Source organism: Marmota monax, unplaced genomic scaffold (genome assembly GCF_021218885.2).
Source record: "Marmota monax isolate L192 unplaced genomic scaffold, Marmota_monax_Labrador192_F-V1.1 WCK01_AAM20220418_F8-fsc00042, whole genome shotgun sequence".
Taxonomy (NCBI): Eukaryota; Metazoa; Chordata; class Mammalia; order Rodentia; family Sciuridae; genus Marmota; species Marmota monax.
This window is the reverse complement of record NW_026693008.1, coordinates 4,411,111-4,433,291: the sequence shown is the minus strand read 5'-3', so window position 1 is coordinate 4,433,291 and position 22,181 is coordinate 4,411,111. Positions and strand designations below refer to the sequence as shown.

At 43.1% G+C, this 22,181-nt stretch overlaps 1 protein-coding gene across 3 annotated transcripts in view; it reads left to right on the top strand.

Moving 5' to 3' along the window:
• Positions 1–22,181, top strand: part of Ptprg (protein tyrosine phosphatase receptor type G) — a 712,009-nt gene that overhangs the window by 639,912 nt on the left and 49,916 nt on the right. For 2 of the 3 annotated variants that reach the window (XM_046452932.2, XM_046452931.2), the window contains exons 14-15: positions 8,477–8,563; positions 20,916–21,007. In XM_046452932.2, the coding sequence (XP_046308888.1) occupies positions 8,477–8,563; positions 20,916–21,007 (179 nt within the window). The remainder of the gene's footprint in view (positions 1–8,476; positions 8,564–20,915; positions 21,008–22,181) is intronic. The other variant, XM_046452933.2, reaches the window with a different exon arrangement.

Below are 22,181 nucleotides of genomic sequence, written 5' to 3'. Positions count from 1 at the left end.
CTCACAGTCATTGGAAGACGTGGATGAGTGTGAAGAGTTTTTGGAAAAGGGCTTCAACCCAGCCTTGAAGATGTAAGCCAAGGGAGGAGAACATAAAGAGGTGACACTAGAGAGAGCCTGGCCTCCTACAAGCAGATGTGGGTCACGAGAGCAGAGTGTGGGACAGCAAGGGTCAGATCAGGAAGGCATTGGATGCCACCCAAAAGGATGTATGCCTTGCCATGAGGATGATTGAAAGGCACTGAAGGAGCCCAAGGTACAGGAAGGCAGATCAGAGAGGGGCCTTGCCTCATGTTTAAGGGGGAACATGGGTCCTGAGTCACAGCCTGGATTCAGAGACAGTTTGTACCACACTCATCACCGTGTAGCCAGAGAGGGTACATAATTGGAGCTGCCATCCCCAAAGGGGAGCAATTGTTCTAGGAAGGTAAAGAAAACTTGCTGACTTGGAGTGTAAAACACAGATAAAGCATGTAGACAGATATGCTGTGTATTCTTGGTGTTAGTATTGCCTGGGGTTGGGCAATTGGGAAATGATGCCTGAGCGGAGCATTCTGGGAGGTGCCAGTAAAAATCAGCCTCAGATGAAGGCTCCTTCACCAGCTTCAGTTTCCACCTCTGCAAAATAGATTTAAGAAACGTGCCACCCAAGTTCCCATGGGGATTCGGTGTTTGCTGTGGGAAATGCCTCTCCTGGTGCCTGGTAGATGGATGCACAGACATTTGCCACCAGAGCAGATGGAATTCTGGGTCCTGAGGTGCTTAAAAGTTTTTAATAAAATGAAGTTTACAGTTTTCAAGAAATGCCATCCCTCAACTGTAATCACATTGTGTTACTGTACACAATTTCTAGTAATAGGACCATTCCATAAAACAATAGACAGGAACTTCTGGAATTTCCTTCCAAGTGTATTCTTTGGAATGCTCAGCTGTACAGAGCATCCTAGAAATAGCGAAAAGTCATCCATTTAGAGCTAAATATAGTATAAATGTAGGTTAACAAAGTGAGCAGATTCATTTTGGGCCAAAAAAGCAATGGGTGACAGTCAAGTTAATGAAATTGGTTTGGGTGATGCTCCTGATGGGGCGAAGGCAATTGCAGAGGAGGACATGCCTGAGTAACTAGGTTGAAGATGTGACCCCAGCCCCCACCTCCACCCAGGGGCAGGACTTTGAAGCCCAGAGAGCAGCCTCGTGAATTCAGAGCTGGCTGTATTGAGTTTACTCCATCAGCCCCTGCAGAAGAAGACCCGTGGCCTAACTGCACACCCTCTCAAAGACTGATGGGGCTCTGAGGTCCTCCACAGTGGCTCCTCTGCTGGGAGTGTGTGGCCCCCACATTGCAGCTGGCTTTCATCTGCTGGGCCTGGGAGTGGACATTTCGCTCCCATTCACTCATCACTAGCTCCAGATGGCCACACACCCAGGGATACCAGATGAGGTAGGAGAGTGCCTGGTGTTTGGGAAGCACTGCAGCAGAGAGCCTTAAACACTGAGGCCCATTGACGTCACTGCATTCAGTGTGTTTCCTGAAAGTGACCATGTTGGGGACCAGTCATTAATCTCCTTATTTCATACATGGTCAGAACCCAAAAGTATGGGTACAAATCTCAGGTATTTGTATATCTGGGAGACTTCAAGCGAAGAGTCCCCTGGAGGACTATTGAGCAGTATTTTGACAGGTAGCAATGTGGGTCTATAGGAAGAAATGGATTTTCTTTAATTTTTAATTTTTTTTAGATATATGTGGCAGTGGAGTGTATTTTAACATATCATAGATACATGGAGTATAGCTTATTCTAATTAGGATCCCATTCTTGTGGCTGGACATGTGGAGTTTCATTGATTGTGTATTCATATATGAACATAGGAAAGTTATGTTTCATTCATTCTACTCTTTACTGTTCCCATTCCCCGCTTCCCTTCATTCCCCTTTGTCTAATCCAGTGAACTTCTGTTCCCCCTCCTCCTCATTGTGTGTTAGCATCTGCATATCAGAGAATATTTGGTCTTTGGTTTGTTGGGATTGGCTTATTTCCCTTAGCATAATGCCTCCAATTCCATTCATTTATCAGCAAATGCCATGATTTCATTCTTGTTTATGGCTAACTAATATTCTGTTGTTCTACCACATTTTCTTTGTCCATTCATCTGTTGAAGGAACCAACCTAGGTTACCATCACTTAGCTATTGTGAATAGAGCTGCTATAAACATTAATGTGGCTGCATCACTGTAGTATGCTGATTTTAAGTCCTTTGCGTATACCAAGGAATTGGATAACTAGGTCAAATGGTGGTTCCATTCCAAGTTTGTTAAGGAATCTCCATACTGCTTTCCAGATGGGTTGCACCAGTTTGCAGTCCCACCAACACTGTAGGAGGGTACTCTTCCCCCAGAGATATAAATGTATTTTCTAATACTTTGGGCAGGGATGTTACAGGTAGCCTGCTGCATTTGTCTTTTGAATGGTCCTTGCAAAGGTCTACCTTGAAGAGATGTAGGATCCAGAATCCATAATGAGGAAGAAGTTGCAGTGAAGAAGCTAGGAAGAAATGTGGTGGGTAGCTAATAAAAATAAAATAAACGAACAGTTAAAGGAGCTTGCCTCATTCTGCAAAGAGTGCCCTGTTGTGTGCCTGGTAAATATTGTAGTCTACCTCAGTCATGCAATGTTTCCAAGCTATTGCAAATGATTCAGAGTAATTAGAAAGCATTCAGAGCTCTTAAAAATGAAGAAGAAATCAACTCAGTAGTTTCTGAAGTGTGCCATTGTGGCCTTACTATTCAAGATGGTAACCATACACCTTCTGAATTAATAGAAAGCATATTCCAAGAGTTGGATCCCCTGCCTTATGAAGACAAGCTGTTTCTGTGGCATTAATGTTCCTGAAAACACTTGGAGCTGCGTAGCTGCTGCCACTCAGAGATGAGAGGAAAATTAGGGGAAAGTTCCTTTTTGATCTGCTTTCATAATTTGAGGTAGATGCTGGTAGAGGAGCTAAGTGCCTGGTGTACAGTCCATGTGCTTGAGTGTTCATTACCAGCATGCTGTAGAAGAGTTTTAGCTGCTATGAAAAGGGCATTTGTGTGCACTTAGAATTATGCAGATTGCAAAGATTTTTTTTTTTTCCTGGAATCCTAAAGGAAGTTGCATTCCAAGGTAGCTTTTTTCCTTATGGTGAGCCAAGTTGTGCCTCTGAAGTGGCTTTGTACATCTTAAGACCTGGCTAGCCAAAAACCTTCGATTGAATTTTCACCATCCTAGACCTGTGTTTAGCAGATAATATTCCCACTTAATTGGCATGCATATCTTAGGAAGTGGTTAGTATTGTGTCCATTTTGTACATTGGAAGATTAATGCTTGGTAAAATAAGGTGATATGCCCAAGTCACAGTATTAATCTCTGGATCCTGGGCTTGAACCCAACTAGTCTGATTTTTCCTCGCCTGCTATCTTCTCCATCACATTATCTTGCCTCAGATGAGGGAGTAGCATGCCTGGGGGAAAGCATTCGCTTCATTCCACAGCCAGCTCCAGTTGTATGTGTTCGCCTGTCAAAAAGACGCTGCAGGAGTTTGGAAGGCTGGACTGCAAGTTCAAAATCTCTGAGGAGCTGGGATTGTGGCTCAGTGGCAGAGCCCTTGCCTCAAAAGTATGAGGCATTGGGTTTGATCCTCAGCACCACATCAAAATAAATAAATTAATTAAATAAATGTATTGTGTCCATCCACAGCTTTAAAAAAATAAATAATAAAAAATGGTTTAAAAACAAAAACCTGTCTCAGCACTTTAGCAAGGCCCTAAACAACTTAGCCCTGTCTCAAAATCAAAAATAAAAAGGTTGGGATGTGGCTCAGTGGTTAAGTGTCCCTGGATTCAATCCCTGGTTACCCCCCAACACACACACACATACACACACAAAAAAAAAAAACCCTGCAGGAAGATGAACTCACTTCTGCGCCACCTTCTCATTATGGTGGTCACCAGTATGTACTTGGGGTTTAGAATTGCCAAGATCAGTGGAAGAAAACCTCAGGGACCAACTGTGTTCTTAGGTATTCTGGAAGCTAAATAAGGATGTATCTACTTGGTGACATCTTCATTAGTCTGAGAAGGTTTTGATGTTGTATAATATAACCTGTTTGGTCTCAGTCCCAGCTGGTCAGTTTCCTTGATGATAAATTTAGTATCTTATTAACCATAACTTGGAAAAGGACTTCCCAAAAGCATAAACCAGCTTTACTTCTCACATAAGTATGAGCTAACTACATGGGTCCTGGGACAGAGAACTGGAAACTATGTGGAAATTGTAACATCTGACACCAAGTTTTTTTAAATTTGATATCAGAAAGGTTGCATGCTCTGAGCAAGGTAGTGCACACATGTAATCCCGGCTACTCAGGAAACCATGGCAGGAGGATTGCAAGATCCAGGCCAGCCTGGGCAGCCTTGAGGTACCCTGTTCCAAAAAACTGATCTGGAAAATGCACGTCCCACTTGAGCCATCTGTAAATCTGACAAATCCATCAACACCAGTTTAGCCACACGAGCCCATAGAAAAGGGTTTCTTTTAGTCTGAGTCCCTTCTTTAGACTTTTAGAGATTTTTGTTGTGCATGGTGCCTCTTCATTAGGAATGCTGTTCGTGAACACAAGTGAGTTCTGTTGACACTGCAATTTTTTTTCTTTCCTGGATGTTCAGTGGGAGACAGAGTGTAATAAATACAAAGGGATGCAAACCGCAAATGTGTGGGGGATTCGTGTTGGCATAACAGAGACTTGGGCAAACAGATGCACAAGGAAGTGGAGTGTGGGCATGTGGTGACACGCCTCTCGGGCCCGCAGGATGACTGACCACAGTGCCTCACTGTAACGCAGATCCCTCCTGTATTCCCACAGTAGCAGCAGCGACACCCATCTGCTCTGTGGCCGAAACTTCAAATGTCGGCTTGCCGATGAATGGGTCTGGATTAGATGTTTCCTCCAATTCCACCCCAGGAAAGCCTGATTATTCTTCATTTGCATACAGTGCAATAAGAATGGCTTTCCCTAAGCAGGTGACATTGGAGGGATAGCAAAGGGGAAACGCTGCTAATAGAAACCACTAGTGATGGTTGGATTAACACAAAGCACATGCTACGTTACTGAATCCTGGAGCAGCCACGGGCGGTGAGCAAGCCATCAGGAAGCCCTTCACCCCTGTCCCCCTAGAGAAATGTAGGTCATTTCTCCTTCTGGGAGGATGCAGCTCGCAGGTTTTGGAGTTCCTAACGCCTGGGATTTTGTATTGTGTGGCTGGCCTGTTTAGTCCTCCCGTTGTTCATTCATCCACCACTTTTTATGAATCTCGTTGTGCCCGGCACTGGAGGAGATTCATTCGAGGGGTCCTTTCTTGCAGGGGGTTTTATATATATAGCTTGAAGGAGTAGATGAGCAGGTAAATAAAGATCATCCCAAATAAAGGTCAAAAACTCCAAACCAGTGGTCTCCCAGCCAGTTTTATTCAGCTGATCATTTTAAGTTTTTGAATTATTTTAGAAATAAGACTCGACTTGAAAGCCCAGCTTTGTGGGTTCATGTGGCAAATCAGAAGGTCTGGCAACATAGTCCTCATTGCCCCTTCTGGACTGTTGGGCTGGCTGGAGCCGAGTGTGTGGCCCCTTTGCAAGGGACACTGGTTCTTTAGTCTGCCAGCCTCTGCCCTCACAGCTCTTTGACACCTGGCCCCTGTGGGTGGTTACATTCAACTCCCCTGGCTGCGGTGGTGATAAGGGAAACCATGTGCTCCAGGATGTTAACTTTAGCCAGAGTGTGGTGGGAAGGAGCGGGAGTCAGGGAGGGCTTCCTGGAGGAGTGGCTGTTTGGGTTCTGACTTTTGCAGAACAAAGAAAAAGGACAAATGTTTAGTCAGGCAGCTGTGAGCAATGACCTGGAAGCGCTCAGTCCTGGCACATTGAATATCACCAGGGGCCAAACTCCTCTAGACGCCCTTCCTGTATGCAAAGCAAAGGCTACTTCCACAAGAATGATCGGGATCTTTTCCAGGGGATTCTGTGCGTACACAGGCACAGGGTTTTCAGTTCTAGTTGTCCAGTGTCATCTTGTGCTGGGAGAATAAGAATGGAAAGGTAGGTCTTCGTAAAACTGTTTTCATGTTGAGAAAGATCAGACTTTCTAAGAATAACTTTTGGTGGCTTTATGTGATCACGTCTATCTTTTCAGCATAAGACCTCATTCAATGACCCATGGGTGTACTGGGCATCTCCCCTTCCAACTCCCTGCCCCACTTTTAAAATCAGTGGCTGCCTGTGCAACCCCTCTCTTCCTGGAACTTGAACTTGTGGCCATATTTCAAGACCTTTTTTCTTTTTTTTTTTTTTTAAATCATTAGGAATAATTTTTTACCATTCAGCTCTTAAAAGCCTGATAATGTGTCAAGCCAGTAAGGAGAACTAGAGCACGGTTTATGATGCCAGAAGATGGCTTGTTCAGAGGGTTTGGGTTTGTGATGACACTGGTGTTAAACTGTCTTGCTCTGAGATGCTAACCGGAATGGGGGAGGGGAGCCTTGGAGGTCCCCAGCTGTTCCAGGAGGTGGCTCCTTTTTTTTTTTTTGCCTCCATACAAATATGCACAGAGATTGTGGCAGCTAATGCCACATATCCCAGGCAACTTTTTGCTCAATAACTGTTTCCCAAATGGCTACTCGGGGGCCTTTCAGAATTCAAGAGAGCTGTCAGTTGTTATAGTAACCGGCCCCCTGCTGTCGAGTTGGCCCTGAGATGCCAGTGGAAGTTCTTGGAACAGGCTAACACATAGTCATTAGACAAAAGCAGGGCAGGAGACACAGCTGAAGGCTGCTGTTTAAACATAGCTCCATGATACTTAAAAGACTGGACCCACTCTTAGGGAAGATGGATAACATCCTTGAAGCAAGCTCACTTTTCAGCAAAGGGAAACTCCCTGGATGTTGTGTGGTGAGCAGCCACCTCTTTGAATTTCTCAGAATCCCATGCCTTCTCTCCCAGGGTTGATGGTTCGCATTTGCTCAGGTAGCCCCCGTGATCATTAGCTATTGATGGTGTGGCATTTGCTTCTCCGCGAAGTGTTGTCAGTTTGCAGGTGGTGGTTTGAAGCGCCTGTGATTGTATGTGAGGAAAAGCTGCGGAGATAGCCGGCTCCGCTCCAAAACTCCCGAAAGAGTGAATCTGGCAGAATTCAGAGTAGGGCTAAGGGTTGAGAAAAAGTCTAAATATTTGAGGAAGCTGCAAATTTCAAGTTTTTATGAAAATTTGTAAAAACATTCCAACACACTCGTGATTTCTTCAGATTAATGTTCGGAGCCACACGGCATATCCGTGACGTTTAGGGGGACAGTGGTGTAGTTCCAGAATGTTCTCAACAGAGGGAGACAAGAAGTTCTGAGTTACAGCAGTCCCTCCCACTTTGTAGTCATACTCCCAAGTTTTGGCTTCTCCAAATTCTGGTGCCTGTGCCATGTGCTTTTACCCCATGCACAATTAATAATTATCAAAGAAAGGAAAACATTTATGAAGGGAGAAAAAACCTAATATGGAATAACTGGAGGCTGTTCATTCCTCGAAGTGAAAAGCTGCTAAACAGCAAGAAGTGACTCAATATTGCATCTACCTACCTGATGCAAGATTCAGCAGAGCATCCATTATAGCTGATGAACTTGGAGAAAGAATAGGAATCATTGTAATATGAAATCCTATAACCCAGGTGGTTTGGGGTATCAAGTATAATTGAACAGACACTTTCAGGTATTCTGTGGAATATGTACATCTTTCAAAGTCTGTAGCTCAATGTCATATGCTATGGTTATTTAAATTTTAAAGGGAAACTAAATATAGGATTTTATATATAGTAATATCTTGCCAATTGCTGTCCCCATCTCCCTGAGATGCGTCCCTTATGTATTCTACAATCTGTATTGTGAATCTGGAAGGTGGCCAGAGACCACAGGAACGCATGGGGAAAAGATGAAACCCCAGACCACTGGTCTAATGGTATGAAATTGAGAGGGAACCGTAGCAGGAAGGAGGCCCAAATGGTCCCCAGGAGATTCCTGCAAGGTTCTGTTCATTCCCATGGAATTCTGAGCCATCCTGTTAGCCAGGGCAGCTGCCAAAGGTGGAAGAGGAGGTCTCTGAACGACATGGTCATGATGGTACTATCCTTGCCTCTGTTAATACCAGAATAATGCTGCCTACTGATAAATAAGATGCTATTAGAGCAAAGTTTGCATTTCACATTTCTGTCTCAGCATCAGAGATCTTCCTCAAACACACCATCTTTGTTTGTGAGCTTCCTCCTTTGGTGGGGGGAATCCCAAGGAGGCCTGAAAATGGGGATCTTGGTGTAAGAGGGAAGGGGAGGGCCTGTGTGGGGCTCATGGTGGCTGACTGGAAATACTGTCTTCTACACCTGTTCTCTTTTGTTTTTGTCTATTTAGAGGGTGTAACAAAATAAAGTCCAAGGGCTTTCCCAGACGTTTCCATGAAGTGCCTTCTTCTGGGGAGAGAGGAGAGAAGGGGAGCAGGTGAGGGGCGGTCAAGCTTAATGGGGGTCTTGATGGCTGGGACTGGCTTGTGGAATTTTTGTTTTGTTGCCTTGGGGATTCAAGTCTTCTAGCTGAAACTCCCCTGTTGTATTCCAACCCTTGAAAATAAGCCTTGTAAATATGAGCTCAGCCTGCCGGTAGCTGGTAGCAGTAGAGTAATGCGTGTGCTTGCTTCACTTTGTTTGGCAGTGGGGGGGGGTGTCTCTAGACTGGTATATCCTGGGGTACCCTGTGTTTGTGTGTCTGTGTGTGCTGCATCCATTTTCTTTCCAATTTTTCAGATGTTTGCATGTTTTAGAGCTATTTTTAATTTTTAAAAATGCATGTATTTAGCTGTATAAGAGAGAAATATCTTTTTGAAACCTGAATTTATTCATAATTAAGGAATGAAGAGTAGGAAGGGGGGAGAGAGGGAAGCAAATGTGTGTGCTTTTTCATAAGAAGGGTGAACACTTTTTTATAAGCAAAAGTGCATGTGTTCTAGACAGTTTGAATACTTTGAAAATTCGTTGTCCTGGAGAGACTTACAACAAATGTTAAGAAGTCATGAATTCATAATCTTACTCACCACACTTGAGCCTCTTGATAATATTTATGTAAGGCTTATCTTAGGCAAACTGTATACTATTAATATGATAATCTTTTAATATTGATAAGTAGGCTAATTCACTAGTATTATGTCATGAGTAGTATCTTTACTTTCAATTTATAAGACTTACATTTGGAATTTTACATGGATGATTTGTGTCCACTGGTAGTAAATAAATCAGAATATTGAGACAAAATTTCTGTGCATTATAATCAGATATACCTATGATATCTGAGACCATATAATAAAGGAATTGTGACAGATTAATGAGAAAGTCCATGACCTATCTTCTTTCAAACAGTACGGTGCAGTTTTGGCCTTATAGAGAAGGAGTAAATGATTGCTGGCCTGGGTAATGTAACTATTTTATTATGTTTACTTATTTCTAGAACATTTTCAAAACTGGAAGGATAAAAACTTTAATAGGTCCCCCCTCCCTTTTATAGCTTTAGATTCAAAGAGTTCCTTTTTTTGTTGTTGTTGTTGGTACCAGGGTTTGAACCCAGGGACAGTTAACCACTGAGCCATATCCCAGGCCCTTTTTTATATTTTATTGAGAAGGTCTCACTGAGTTGCTTAGGACCTAAATTGCTAAGGCTGGCTTTGAACTCATGATCCTTCTGCCTCGGCCTCCCGAGCCACTGGGATTACAGCCCAGCTGTGCAAAGAGTTCATCTTAAGAAAGGGACTCTTGAACATCACTTGAATGTTTTATACTTGGTCCATTATAAGGTGCCTTTTTTGTTTTTCACTGTAGCATCATAAACAGCATGATTTCATGATCAGCACTAAGATACATGCACATTCAATCTCGAGGTCTCTCCAGAAATGATGCTGTAGCCTGCAAGACCATCTCACTTATGTACCTGGCCCCCAGTGTGGGAGTGCGCTTGTTATAGTCACACTGCAAATTGTAAGAGAGACTTGGGGACAGCTTCTATTATAGGGCACTTGGTCTCCTGAGTGAGAGAAGAACAGGTCAGCTTCAGCTGGGTCCAGGAGCTGGGAACCATCCTGGGAAGCCATGAGTATTTAAAAAAACCCTCTGGCTATGGATCACACCAGTTAGTGCACTTTGCTTTTCAGGGTGGTAGCTACAAAAGGCAGGCTTTGCCTGTGCTTCCACCTAGCTGTTCCACCTCCTGGCTTTATACCACAAAGCCTGTTACAGAGCCTCAATTTCCTCATCTGGAAGATGGGTCTCCTGATAGCTCCTTTTTCTAGGATTGTCATGAATATTAAATGAGGTAGCATATATAAAAGGCTTAGTGTACAGATTACATCACCCTGTTGAGAAGATGAGGAAACAGACTCTGTAAGGCAAGACGACCTGCTTAGGTGGCTGAGCCTGTTCCTCCCTGCTCCATCCTGGGGTTGCTCCTCCATGAGGAAGTGATGAATAGAGATCCAGGGGTCCAAAGTCTCTGTTCTTCCTTTCCTGGCCACTCTGCCATTCTCTATCCCTCCAAAAGCTACAATTCCATGTACCTTCAACCACCAGCCCACGCCCCGCTCTGTCCTGTCCTCCTCTGTCCCATGGTGCTCTGGGTGCTACCTCCTGACCCAGCTCTCCCTTGCTGCCCATCTGTGATAGCCTTCTGGAGGGCGGAAGCCCCACTAAAGCCTGGCTTCTGTGGGAGCTGGAATAGACCAGGGCAGTGCTTTCATCAGACTCTGTGTCCCACCTGTGCCCCCCCTCTCCCTCTCATTTCATCCCCTGGCCTGCATATGTCCAAAATGCAGCCAGGAATGGGAGGAAAAGCCCCCAAAAATGCCTGAAATAGAACCCTCCAAACAGCTGTAAGAGCTATTGGAGCTCCTGCTCTGGAACTTACCTCTCTCCTCCAAGGCACTCAGTAGCCCCTGATGTGTCAGGAGAGGGAACCCTGGGTGCCCATTAAGTCGCAGGGTAGAGAGGATTGCTCAAAGCTTAAGAGGGGAGAGCTGATGACTCTCTCAGAAAGGAGAGGACGAAACTATAAAAATCGAAGCCCAGTGTTCAAGTTTTTAAAAAAAGCCAATTTAAATTTTGAAGAGGTAATATTGACACAGTTCAAAACCAAACAGTTTAATCATATACACTCCTTCTCTCCAGCCCGTCGCCGACCCACACTGTTCCCTACCTGCTCCCAGAGAGGTAGCCACTACTGCTAGTCAGTTAGCTATTCTTCCCAGAATTCTCTTACACAGGAACAAATATAATATCCCTTTTGTCCCCTTTGACACAGTAAAATACTGCATATTCTACCATGCCCCTTACTTTTTTTTTCTACTTTAACATGATTTTCTCTCTACATATATAATTGGCTTATTCTCTCATTCAGAAGCATGGATTTTTTTTTTTTTCGGTATAGATGAGTCATGTTTTTTTGTTTGTTTGGTACCAGGGATTGAACCCAGGGGTGCTTAACCACTGAGCCACATCCCCAGTCCTTTTTTATATTTTATTTAGAGACAAGGCCTTACTGAGTTGCTTAATGGCCTTGCTAAGTTGCTGAGGCCGGCCTCCAACTTGCAATCCTCCTGCCTCTGCCTCCCAAGCTTCTGGGATTACAGGTGTGCGCCACCATGCCCAGCATATTGTTATTTCTTTAAGCAGTCCCCAAGGCTGTATTTGGGGTTGTTTCCATTCTTTTGCTATCACAGACAATATTACAGTGAATAACTTTGTTTAGATCATACTGCCAGTGGATACATGTAAATGCAGGGTGAATTCAGTAGATTGGCAGTATCACAGGGTGGGTACGCTGTAACATGGGTGATGTCATTTTGACCTCCATGGTGGGATACCCATGGATTCCTGTTCCTTTACAGCCTCCCAAACAGTGTGCTGGCCGTTTTTTGCTAACTTCGTCTGTGAAAAAGAGGTGGTATCCTCCTATAATTCTAATGTGCTGCCTTTTAAGGGAGGTTGAACTATTTGTTTTTCTATAAAATTTGCTTATGTCTTTAACTTATTTTTCCTTTGTATTGTTGGTCTCTTTCTAATTAAGAGAGTCTCTGTTAGTAATATGGATTGCAAATATTTTTCCCCAATTAGTAGTTTCTTTTTAACTATGTTGATACTCCTTTGACTTTTATATTTTCGAATGTATCTATATTTTTACTTCCGTTTTCCACATTTTGAGTTAGTTAGAAAGTATCTCCAATTCCAGGGTTGTTGGGGTTTTTTTTTAATATTTTTTACGGGTTCAAGTTTTAATAGTAAATTCTGAAAACACTGGGAATTTAATCTGGTCGATAACACGTGTGATCAACATTCTCCCCCACCCTTGGTAGTCCCAAATATTTCAGGAATACACTAGTAAGAGACTATTTAGTAAAGAGGCACATGGTAACTTAATAATTCTTAAAATAACACTTTTATAGCAAATCAGTCCATCATGATGGTAATGAAATAAGCAGTTGCCAAAAGGCTTTTCCCAGACCATTAAGATTATAAATACTGAAGAATAATGTGCAGTAAATTCATTTTCTACCTCCTCCCCAAAATGAGTTGGGCCATCGCATGAGCGTGACTGTTCCCAAGTCAGTGGGTGTTGTGTCTGTGCCCTTAGCACAGTGGCAGATGGGACAGAGCCTCAGTCCAGATGTTCAGAACGTTCCAGGCTCAGGTCCAAAGGGTGAGGCAGCTGCTCAAAGCCCCAGATGTCAAGCCATCTTTTCTAGGTGACTCCTGGGGGCCTTGGGAAATACCATGCAGGGCTCACTTCTTGAAGCCAGCTGGGGTACAAAACCTGTTAGGGTTCTTGTCAAAATGTGGCTTAAAAAGTGGCCTCTGCTTTCTGATCTACTGAAAAGTGTTGCTTCAACTTCAGTCATTCCTACCTATCTTCAAAGGATTTCTTGGCTAAGCTCATGTTTAAGAAGAGAGTTCATTGTCTTGACCACTTTCATGTCTACTGTGTTAATCTTCTCCCACCTTCATAAAGACATTAATGACAGGCAGCCTGAATCACCCAAAACAATTCTCACTGCGGAAACCAGATTTTTGTCACTTCCACCTAAGCAGGAGTTGCCTGGCACACCTCTCTACCCAAGTGAAATCCAAAATATCTGGAAACATTTTTCTCCTCATTTAATATCTGCATCCCCAACCACACCACCATCCATCTGTCTGAGGATGTCATTCTTTTTTCTCTCCCTTTCTGGCTTTCCTCCCCTCCTCCTATCTGAGAAGCCCTACTTACCCAAACTGTGACAACCATGTGCCCCAGGATTTCCAGGAAAGCCCTGATGTGAAGCACTCTGTTGTTAGATTATCCCCAGAAGCACAGTCCCGTTTGTCAATCTCAAGTCCCCTTTTATGGTTTGGAAAATCTGCCAAACAGAAGTGCGTTTTGATTTCTGAATTTGTCTTTTTGGAAGATCCCTTCCTGAGGAGACACCACCAGTGTAAACTGAGTGGTATAAACTGAATCACTTGTTGTATATGAAAGATCTCAACTTAGAACTTATGTTGGGCTCCTTTCCAAGTGAAACTTCAGAGTCACTTCAGGCAGATAGACACTCCTGTCTGAGGGAAAGCCCAACGATGCTCACAGCCTTCTCCTCCTCACTGTCGCTTAAATGTTTTGCCCTGATAAATCAGCCATGTCTTTTTAACACAGTTCTCAATCATCTTCCTTGAAGGCACATGAGCGTTTCCACCTTTCTGTGTCTGAGTGGCTCTTATTCATACAACAGAGCCATTTGCAAAAGTAATGTGATTTCTGTTCTTGACAGCACAAGAATAAATGGGATGATTAGCGGACATGCCACTGTCAATTTAAATGACAGTCTATAGATCAGTTAGGATTGCTTGATTAATGTTCGTCAGCCACTCAGCCAACTGCCTGCTGTAGTCTGCAATTAGAATTTGGAGCTGCATGCTGCTAATAAGTGCCTTCTCTTGTGATTATCAAACCATTGAGCTTAGTTTGAAGATAGTGACGTGACTTCTAACCCTGTCAACAGTTGGTTTGTTCGTGGGTCTGAGTTTTCACACAAGTCTGGAAACTGGGTGAAGATCCTCCTCCCAGCCTGGGCCTAAACACTCAGTGTTAATGGAGAACAGTGTTGTTAGGCTAAGCCAGGGACCCAGGATAGGAGTAGTTGGACATCTCACACTTGTTGAAAAGAAATCGATAGACCTTGAAAGCCCCTTGTCATCAAAGCAGTTTTGGATGCCGGGTCTCAGAGGAGCTTTGTGATAAACAGGAACCTTGAGTGGAATTCAAGACCTTTCTGGACTCGGTGTCAGCATTTTGCTTGTGTAAGTCTTGGTTACAGGGTCAGAGATTTAAAAGAGATTAGTTCTGCGAAAATGGTTAACCCGTATCAGAAACTGTCTGAACAGGTCCTGAAAAAACAAACAGAAAGGCAAAGTTTTTGTGTAGAAATTTGGTCATTCTGGGTGTTAATGCCTTAAGAAAGAAATGGGGGAGGGCATTGAAGTCATGAGATTTTTCAGGTTATCTTTATTGTTTTGAAGGATAAGCCTCTTGAACTGGAATATGTATTAATACTTACAAAGCACTATCAGAGCAGATGTGTGTATGTGCATGTGCGTGATTAGTCAAGAGCACCAGTTAAACCCCCAGACCCTGTCGTGTGCTGGGGTGTGTGTGTGTGTGTGTGTGTGTGTGTGTTTCAGGGACTTGGAATTGACAGCTAATTTGGGTGGATGCTTCCTGCATCCTGATTAGAAGATGCACTCTGCTTTGTAAAGAGTCAAATTTTTTGTTGCTGTTTCTGGAAAGCTCTCCATCCTCAAGTATCTTCTTTATTTGAAAGGATAGGAAGTTATTTTGAGGAATTTCAGTCCAGGAGCAAATGCTCATGACTGTAAGACCATAAGTCTCCCATGTCCTGTGGGCTTTTAGAAGGTAGATTCATACATCCATGCACACTCCTACCACGAGGCTGTGGTAGGATGGGCTGTGGCCCATCCTCCAGATCTCCCCACACGGGTGGGTTGTGGGCTGGAAACCAAGGGAGCCACTAGCCTGAATCCATCAGCTTTGGCAGAGGATGCCATACACACACTCTTGACTTCTAGTCAAACATTTCTTAGAAATATTTTCAAAATATATGTGCTCACGTTGGTTTTTTAAGAAGGGATATGAATGAAGAAGAATGTAGGCAGCTTGTTCCCAGTCTGCTACTTGAAACTTCCTGGAGTCGTGCATAGATCTAACATGTAACCCATCCTTGATCAAGTATCAGATGCTTTCAGGTCATATGCAGGGGTAAAGTGGAAAGATACATACCATTAAGCAGAAGACCCACTCTGTGCAGCAGGGTGCTCACTCTGTGGGAGGCATGAGAGTGTGCCCAATTTAGGGACCACAGATTCACGTCACCCACTTCACTTTCATCCTGTCCTGTTGCATTTGAGGAAATAACGTCTGCACAATGGGCTATTATCTTTCTCCCATCTGAGCGTGTTCCACGGACATTTGATGTCACTCACTCTTTCTTGGTTGGTACTTTGCCGATGGGGTGGATTTTATAAAAGTCAGGACACTTGGGATTCAGGACATCCTGAACCACTTAAAATTGGAGTAGACACTGACAACTTGAATTCCTTTATAGAAACAAAAATGAATTTTGCTCTTAGACAATTATTGCACAAGTATGGTTTCAGGGGTAACTTTAGGAGAAAAGGTTTTCATTTAAGAATCATAAGTCTCTTCCGTAACCTAAGAAAAGACATTCTGTGTAGGTAGCATAACTGGTTGCTCGAACTTGAGAGATTGCCATCCTGATTCTGAAAACTCGGGTTCTAGCAGGAGAGGAGCAGAAGATCTTGAAATTCCTATTCAACTTCTACAACTTTTCTTTCTGTATTTGAGATCGTTATATTAATACCCTTCAAGTCTTGATGTCTGCAGGATCCCATATGGGATAAGAAACAAATTCTCGTTTGCCTTTTTTTGGGGCACTTTAATAGTACCTGCCATTCCAGGTTTTTTTCCAAATGGCTTCTTGGTGGCAGTGCTGGAGATTCTCAAGAACCATATTCTCTTTGTCACAGTCATTTTGAACCAGGAACAGTACACACCAGACTCCTTGGGAGTGGGGGGTTCAGAATACACAGGGCTGTGCCCATCTGTGCCCAGGCCTACTCTGCTAGAACCAACAGGAGTGGAGCTCAGCCTACATGAATATTAGGAGGATCATGAGTTCAACGCCAGCCTCAGCAACTTAGTGAGGCATTTAGCAACTCTCTCTAAATAAAATATTAAAAAGGGCTGGGGAGGTGGCTCAGTGGTTAAGCACCTCTGGGTTCAATCCTCAGTACCCAAAAATAAAAACTCCCTCAACCAAAGACATATGTTCTGCTGATTAAATAACCCCTGCTTGACTGAAACTTGGATGTGGGAGAGATTGATTATTAGGATCCTACAAACTTCAATTGTGAAACTCAACATCAGAAAAACATATAGTGCAATTATCGGTTAGGGAAATCAGAAGAGAACTAATTTGGATACTGAATATGGCAGTCAGGGTCAATGAAATTAATGTTGCCTGACCTCAGTTCCCTAAAGGGAACAGAGAGTACCCTGGAGGGATGGGAAGTTTAAAAAAAAAAAAAAACTATAAATATAGAATGCATACTGGAGACCCATTGGATTACACCTTGTTAAACTTATAAATGCATTTGTTTGTTCCAAACATGATCTATTTCATCATTTCCCCCTTGGTGGTTTAGTTTTTGGTGCTAGGGATAGAACCCAAGGCCTGGTGCATGCCAGGCTAGCACTTTCCTCCCAGCCATATCCTGAGCCCCATCATTTTCCCTGTTGATGATACTTGTGTAAACGTGCTCACTGTGGAAGTAAGGATCATTTTAGACGATTGCTCTTGGTGACCTAGGAACTTGTTTCACTTGAAGGAACTTTTAGGATTAAGCTAGTTGAAAGAGAATTAGATCAAGATAAATAGAAAATTGGAACTCCATGCACACTGGAGCCATTTCAGAAATTCTGTCTCCATTCCTCTGAATTTGGAATTGGAGATATAGTACCTGCATGTTGGAACTTGTCACAGGTTAGAAGTTTTAGAGGCACTAAAACTTGTGGGTATTTTTCCTGTTCTCCAAGATCCCTTTGTTGGCTCTTTTTTTTTTTTCTTTTTGTTTTCTTAAGACACTTCTAATGGTCAAGAAACAATTTTTTTCCCCATGGGACTTCTCAGAAATGAGCAAATTAAAATGCAATGTCCAGCTGCTTTTCTGAAATATTAAGCTCACCGTGGGGAATTGGAGCATGCAAAGGGATCATCACAGTGTTGTGGGGTAGTGAAAAACCCTCATCAGTGCCTGGGTCAGAGTGGACCCCTAAGCAATAAATTAAATACCAACAATGTAGTATCTCCATGAAATGGAAGATTAAGAAAACATTAGCAATTCTGATGCCAACTGTATTTGTTATCAAGGAGATGTGTATAGTTCGACTGCACTTTGTTATTAAAAAATTGAAAAAGCAGAAAACTGCCATCTGTCAGAAATTGGGTGACATTACAACAGCAGCCCTCTGATTGATTTCCTAGTTCCATTCTTGCTGCCAAATAATCCGTTTCTCACAGAGCAGCCCAAATGAGGTTTTTAAAAGAGGTGAACCTGAATGTGTCCCTCCATGGATGAAAGCTCTCCCTGGCCTTCTATTGCCCTTAGACACCAGCCAAGGCCCTTTGGGGGCTCCTGGCCCTTGCATGATAGGCTCCCACCCCCTGTCCAGCCTTTTCTGGCTGCCTTTCCATTCCTACATCTTCTGGGCCTACTTTGCTCCTAGGTGCTGCCACTAGCTGCCAGATCTGCCAGAGTGGTCTTCCGTTGTAACTCGAGAGCTCATCCTCCATGATTGGGTCTCAGCTCCAATGCTGCCTCCTTGGCAGAGTCCCTTCCTTCACCCCGTAGTTCTTTTTTTTTTAATAGTTTCTGACTATTTGCAAGTATTGGTTTTCAAATTTGTGATTGATTCCTACCCCTGCTGTTTTCTGCAGGAAAACAGGATGGTCATGAGGACAGTGCCTTTTGTCTTCTATCATCCTGGTCTTTATTGCACATGACCAAGGATCACTCACTCAATAAATGAGGACAAGTGGGGAAGGATATGCCCCCAGTATTAACAGTGATGATCACAAGGAGAGGGATTAGGGGTGATTTTAAGTCTTTTTCCTTTTGTTCATTCCTGTTTCCTAATTTCTCTGCCAAGTTCATCTGATCCTTATGTAAATCTTTATAAATTACTCCAGTGCTTCGCCAGGTTTAAGGCAGTGGTTTAGGATTGCAGACAGTAGAGAATGTTCTCTGCACACCCAGTGTGGTGCAGTGGATGCTGAATGAGAGTTTCCTGAATGCATTGAAACCGTCATTCTTACGGAAGCCCTCACCTGCCAAGTTGTGCCGCGAGCTGCCCACCCACGTCTTTTTTATGGGAGGAAAGTGTGCGCAATGTGCAGCAAGGTGCAGATGTACAGAGCTTTGTCCGGGAGTTTCTGACCCTCATCTGCAGTTGTGTGCTTTTTCTCTGGCAATCAGAGTTATTTTGCTCCAGGGAAAATCCATTATAAACAGCAACACATGGGGCACTGGAGTGTGATCTGCTTCAGTACACACTGCTTTTTTTTTTTTTCCTCCCCCCCGCCCAAGATAATGTGGATCCTTTCATTCCACATGTAACTGAGAGACCGGCTGGACTATGTGCCTGTTTTTCCAGAAAATAAACAAAGCTACTGTACAGTCTGTTCCAAAGTTGCGGGGCTTTAATAGTGACTTGGCCTGCCGTGATTCTACTAGTACTCACGTTATGTTTTAGGAACTGAATAGGCATGGTAATTATGGTCTTAAAATAGAAATTATTTTAATAATTTCTAGCCTGGTAAATTGTGTGCCCCTCATTCCAGTGACTTAAGGCACTTTTAGGGGCTATTGAGTGGTGAGGCTTTAACTCTGCAAAAGCTGATTTTCCTTAGCTAGACACCAGTCACTTATGGTTCCATCTCACTGTGAAGTCCGTGGCCTGTGTTTTCACTTCACTGGCAGTTTCTGGTTGTCTGTGCTCACTGGGGAGGTGAGTGAGGCAGGAAAAAAAAAAAAAAACTTCATAATTTAGAAACAGAAAAAAACCTATTATTTCAAACAACAGAATATGCTTTTGACATGTTTCCATCATTATTCATTTAATGGATGTGGCCACACCAGAGTTCTTTCTTGCCCATTTCATACCCATGTAGCTTAAGTCTGGCTAGTGCTAATGCCAAATTTAGGTAAAGATAACTAAGTGAAGAGAGAGAAACTCTTTTCTTAACTGTTTGGATTACAAATGCCATGTCATTCTTGGAAGAAATCATTGTTCCTCAGCTACAAGAGTGGTCCTGAGTGACATGTGCCAAGAGTTGGTGTCGTTTATGTTCAGGACCCCTCCTAAGGGTATGGAGGAGGAATCTGGTTTGATTCTAGAAGAGTACCGACATGTAAAGTTGGTTCGAGCTACTTTCTGTCAGAGAATAGCCACCACTTCAGAAAAGCACATTATACTGTCACATTTGATCATTTCCAATTGGAAATGGTTACAATAGCCCAGTAGAAAGTGGAGATGGAAAAATCTGTATGAGCTCTTTTTTTTCTTCTTACCCTCTAATTCCCTTTTTTAACTTTGTAGAAACACAGTGTATCCAGCAGAATCATCCCAGAATGCTTTTGATTAGACAAGCAAAGACACTCCAAGGAAAAGTTGACTTACTCTAGTAGTTGAAATTTGGATCCAATACAGAGAAAGAAGAAGAAAAAAAAAATTGTGTGTGTGTGTGTAAATGTTGCTTGGTGTGAGACGCCAGAGGGGTGGGACAGATCCCAGTGACACAGAGCACCAGAAGGATGCCGCCTGCTTGGCTAAAAGACCCAGCAGTAGGGCCTGCTATTGTAAAGCCCCTCCGCCAGATGAACAGGGACCCTTCTCTGGTCACAATAGCCATTCACACTGAGCAGCCTCATTAAATATTCAGCCTGTGCTTCCGGCAGCTCATTAGGGCCGCAGTGACGCGGATGCTGGGAGGCTGAGGGCTAGCCAGCATCAGTGGGCAGAGGCTGAGCAGGCTGCTGATGGCTTTTCTGTTTGCTGCCTGTCCTGTGATGACCAGCGTGTGCTCCCTGCTTTGCTTGAAGTACAGGTAAAAAGAAAAATAAGCAGAGGACACTGGAGGGCTTCAGGCCCTTGTCTTAGACGCCATCTAGTAAGGGCCTCAGATTTTGGCATGTCTGCCCACTGGAAGCCCTGTGACCCCTTTAGAGAGCTGTCTGAGGCTTCAAGAGCCTTGGCTTAGCACAAACAATGTGGTGCTTTTGTGGAGTTGGGCTGCTGGATGACTACTACATGGAGGGCATCTGAGGTGTGGTTTTGAACTTGATGCTAGAGGTTTAGAATAGGTCAAATCTAAAAATAACCCGGGGGTGATCCTGTGGTTTGTGCAGTGAGTATACCTTGTCCAAGTCAAGTTTTCACATATTGGAGTGGTTGGCTACCAAGTCTTTCCCCTTTTACTCCAGGGCTGGATGTGGCTATGATATAAAACGTATATTTATCTGCTTCAGTCCGCTGAATGTTGTGCTGCTTGTGTCTTGCAACTTTCCCACGGGCTTGCCCCCAGGGCTATGTGATGCAGGAAACTGGGGAAATCTGTGAAATAATTATAAAATGAACTCCGAGTGTGTTTCTCTGATTGCACTGTTAATGTGTTTTTCTGTTTTCCTCACAGAAAATGTTTCCAGACCGCTCATTTCTATGTGGAAGATAGCAGTTCACCTCGGGTGGTCCCCAATGAAAGTATTCCTATTATTCCTATTCCGGGTAAGTAGGACACTGCTCTTACTTCCAATGGGTTGTTTTCTCTTTTGTTCTTAGTTTTTGCAATAGCCATGAAAAAAAATATTGTTTTTATAACTTTTCAAAGCTTGTGCGGTCAGAGATCCTTAAATAAGGGTAATTAATGCAATTTTAGCTACTTTTGCATATCAACAAAGTAATAAATTCCTCTTTAGAGGAATGCATAATTATGAGTTAATATTAAGCACAGAGGCACATGTAGGAAAGGAAAGTAACAGTAGAAAAATGTAAATTCATACAAAAATCATTTGTAATCTACTCAGTCTGTCTCATGTGGATGAACAATTTGTGCTTTTATCATAATTTGTGATCGTTTTTTAAAATTTTGTCATATGGCAACAGAATGCATTACAATTCATATTACACATACAGAGCACAATTTTTCATATCTCTGGTTGTATACAAAGTAGAGTCACATCCTTTGTGTCTTCATACATGTACTTAGGGTGATGAGGACCATCGCATTCCACCATCTTTCCTACCCCTATGCCTCCTCCCTTCCCCTCCCTCCCCTTTTCTCCTTTGCCCTATCTAGAGTTCATTTAATCCTCCCACCCCACAACCCTGCAGCATATTATGAATCAGCATCCTTAAATCAGAGAAATCATTTCCGAATTTGGTTTTGGGGGATTAGCTAATTTCACTTAGCATTGTATTTGCCAGCTCCATCCATTTACTTGCAAATGCCAAGATTTTGTTCTCTTTTAATGCTGAATAATATTCCATTGTGTGTATATACCACATTTTCTTTATCCATTCATCTACTGAAGGGCATCTAGGTTGGTTCCACAGTTTAGCTATTGTAAATTGTGCTACTATAAACATTGATGTGGCTGTGTCCCTGTAGCATGCTGTTTTTAAGTCCTTTGGGTATAGATGTGATAGTTTTTTAAAGGCAAGTTTTCACCTAAGATTCCTAAATCTGAGAATAATTTCTCTTCATATTGGACGTTTTGGTTCTTGGGATGTGATATGGGAGTCTAGGGATATGTTGTCGGTCTGGTGCGTGTTTCATTTGTCCTCAGGATAAAACACTTGGCTATGTTAGGAGTAGGATTGGTGGAGCATGAGTCCTAGAAAATGCCATAGATACTTAAAAGTTCGGTGGTAGGTTAGTTGTTATAAATAGGATGTGGGC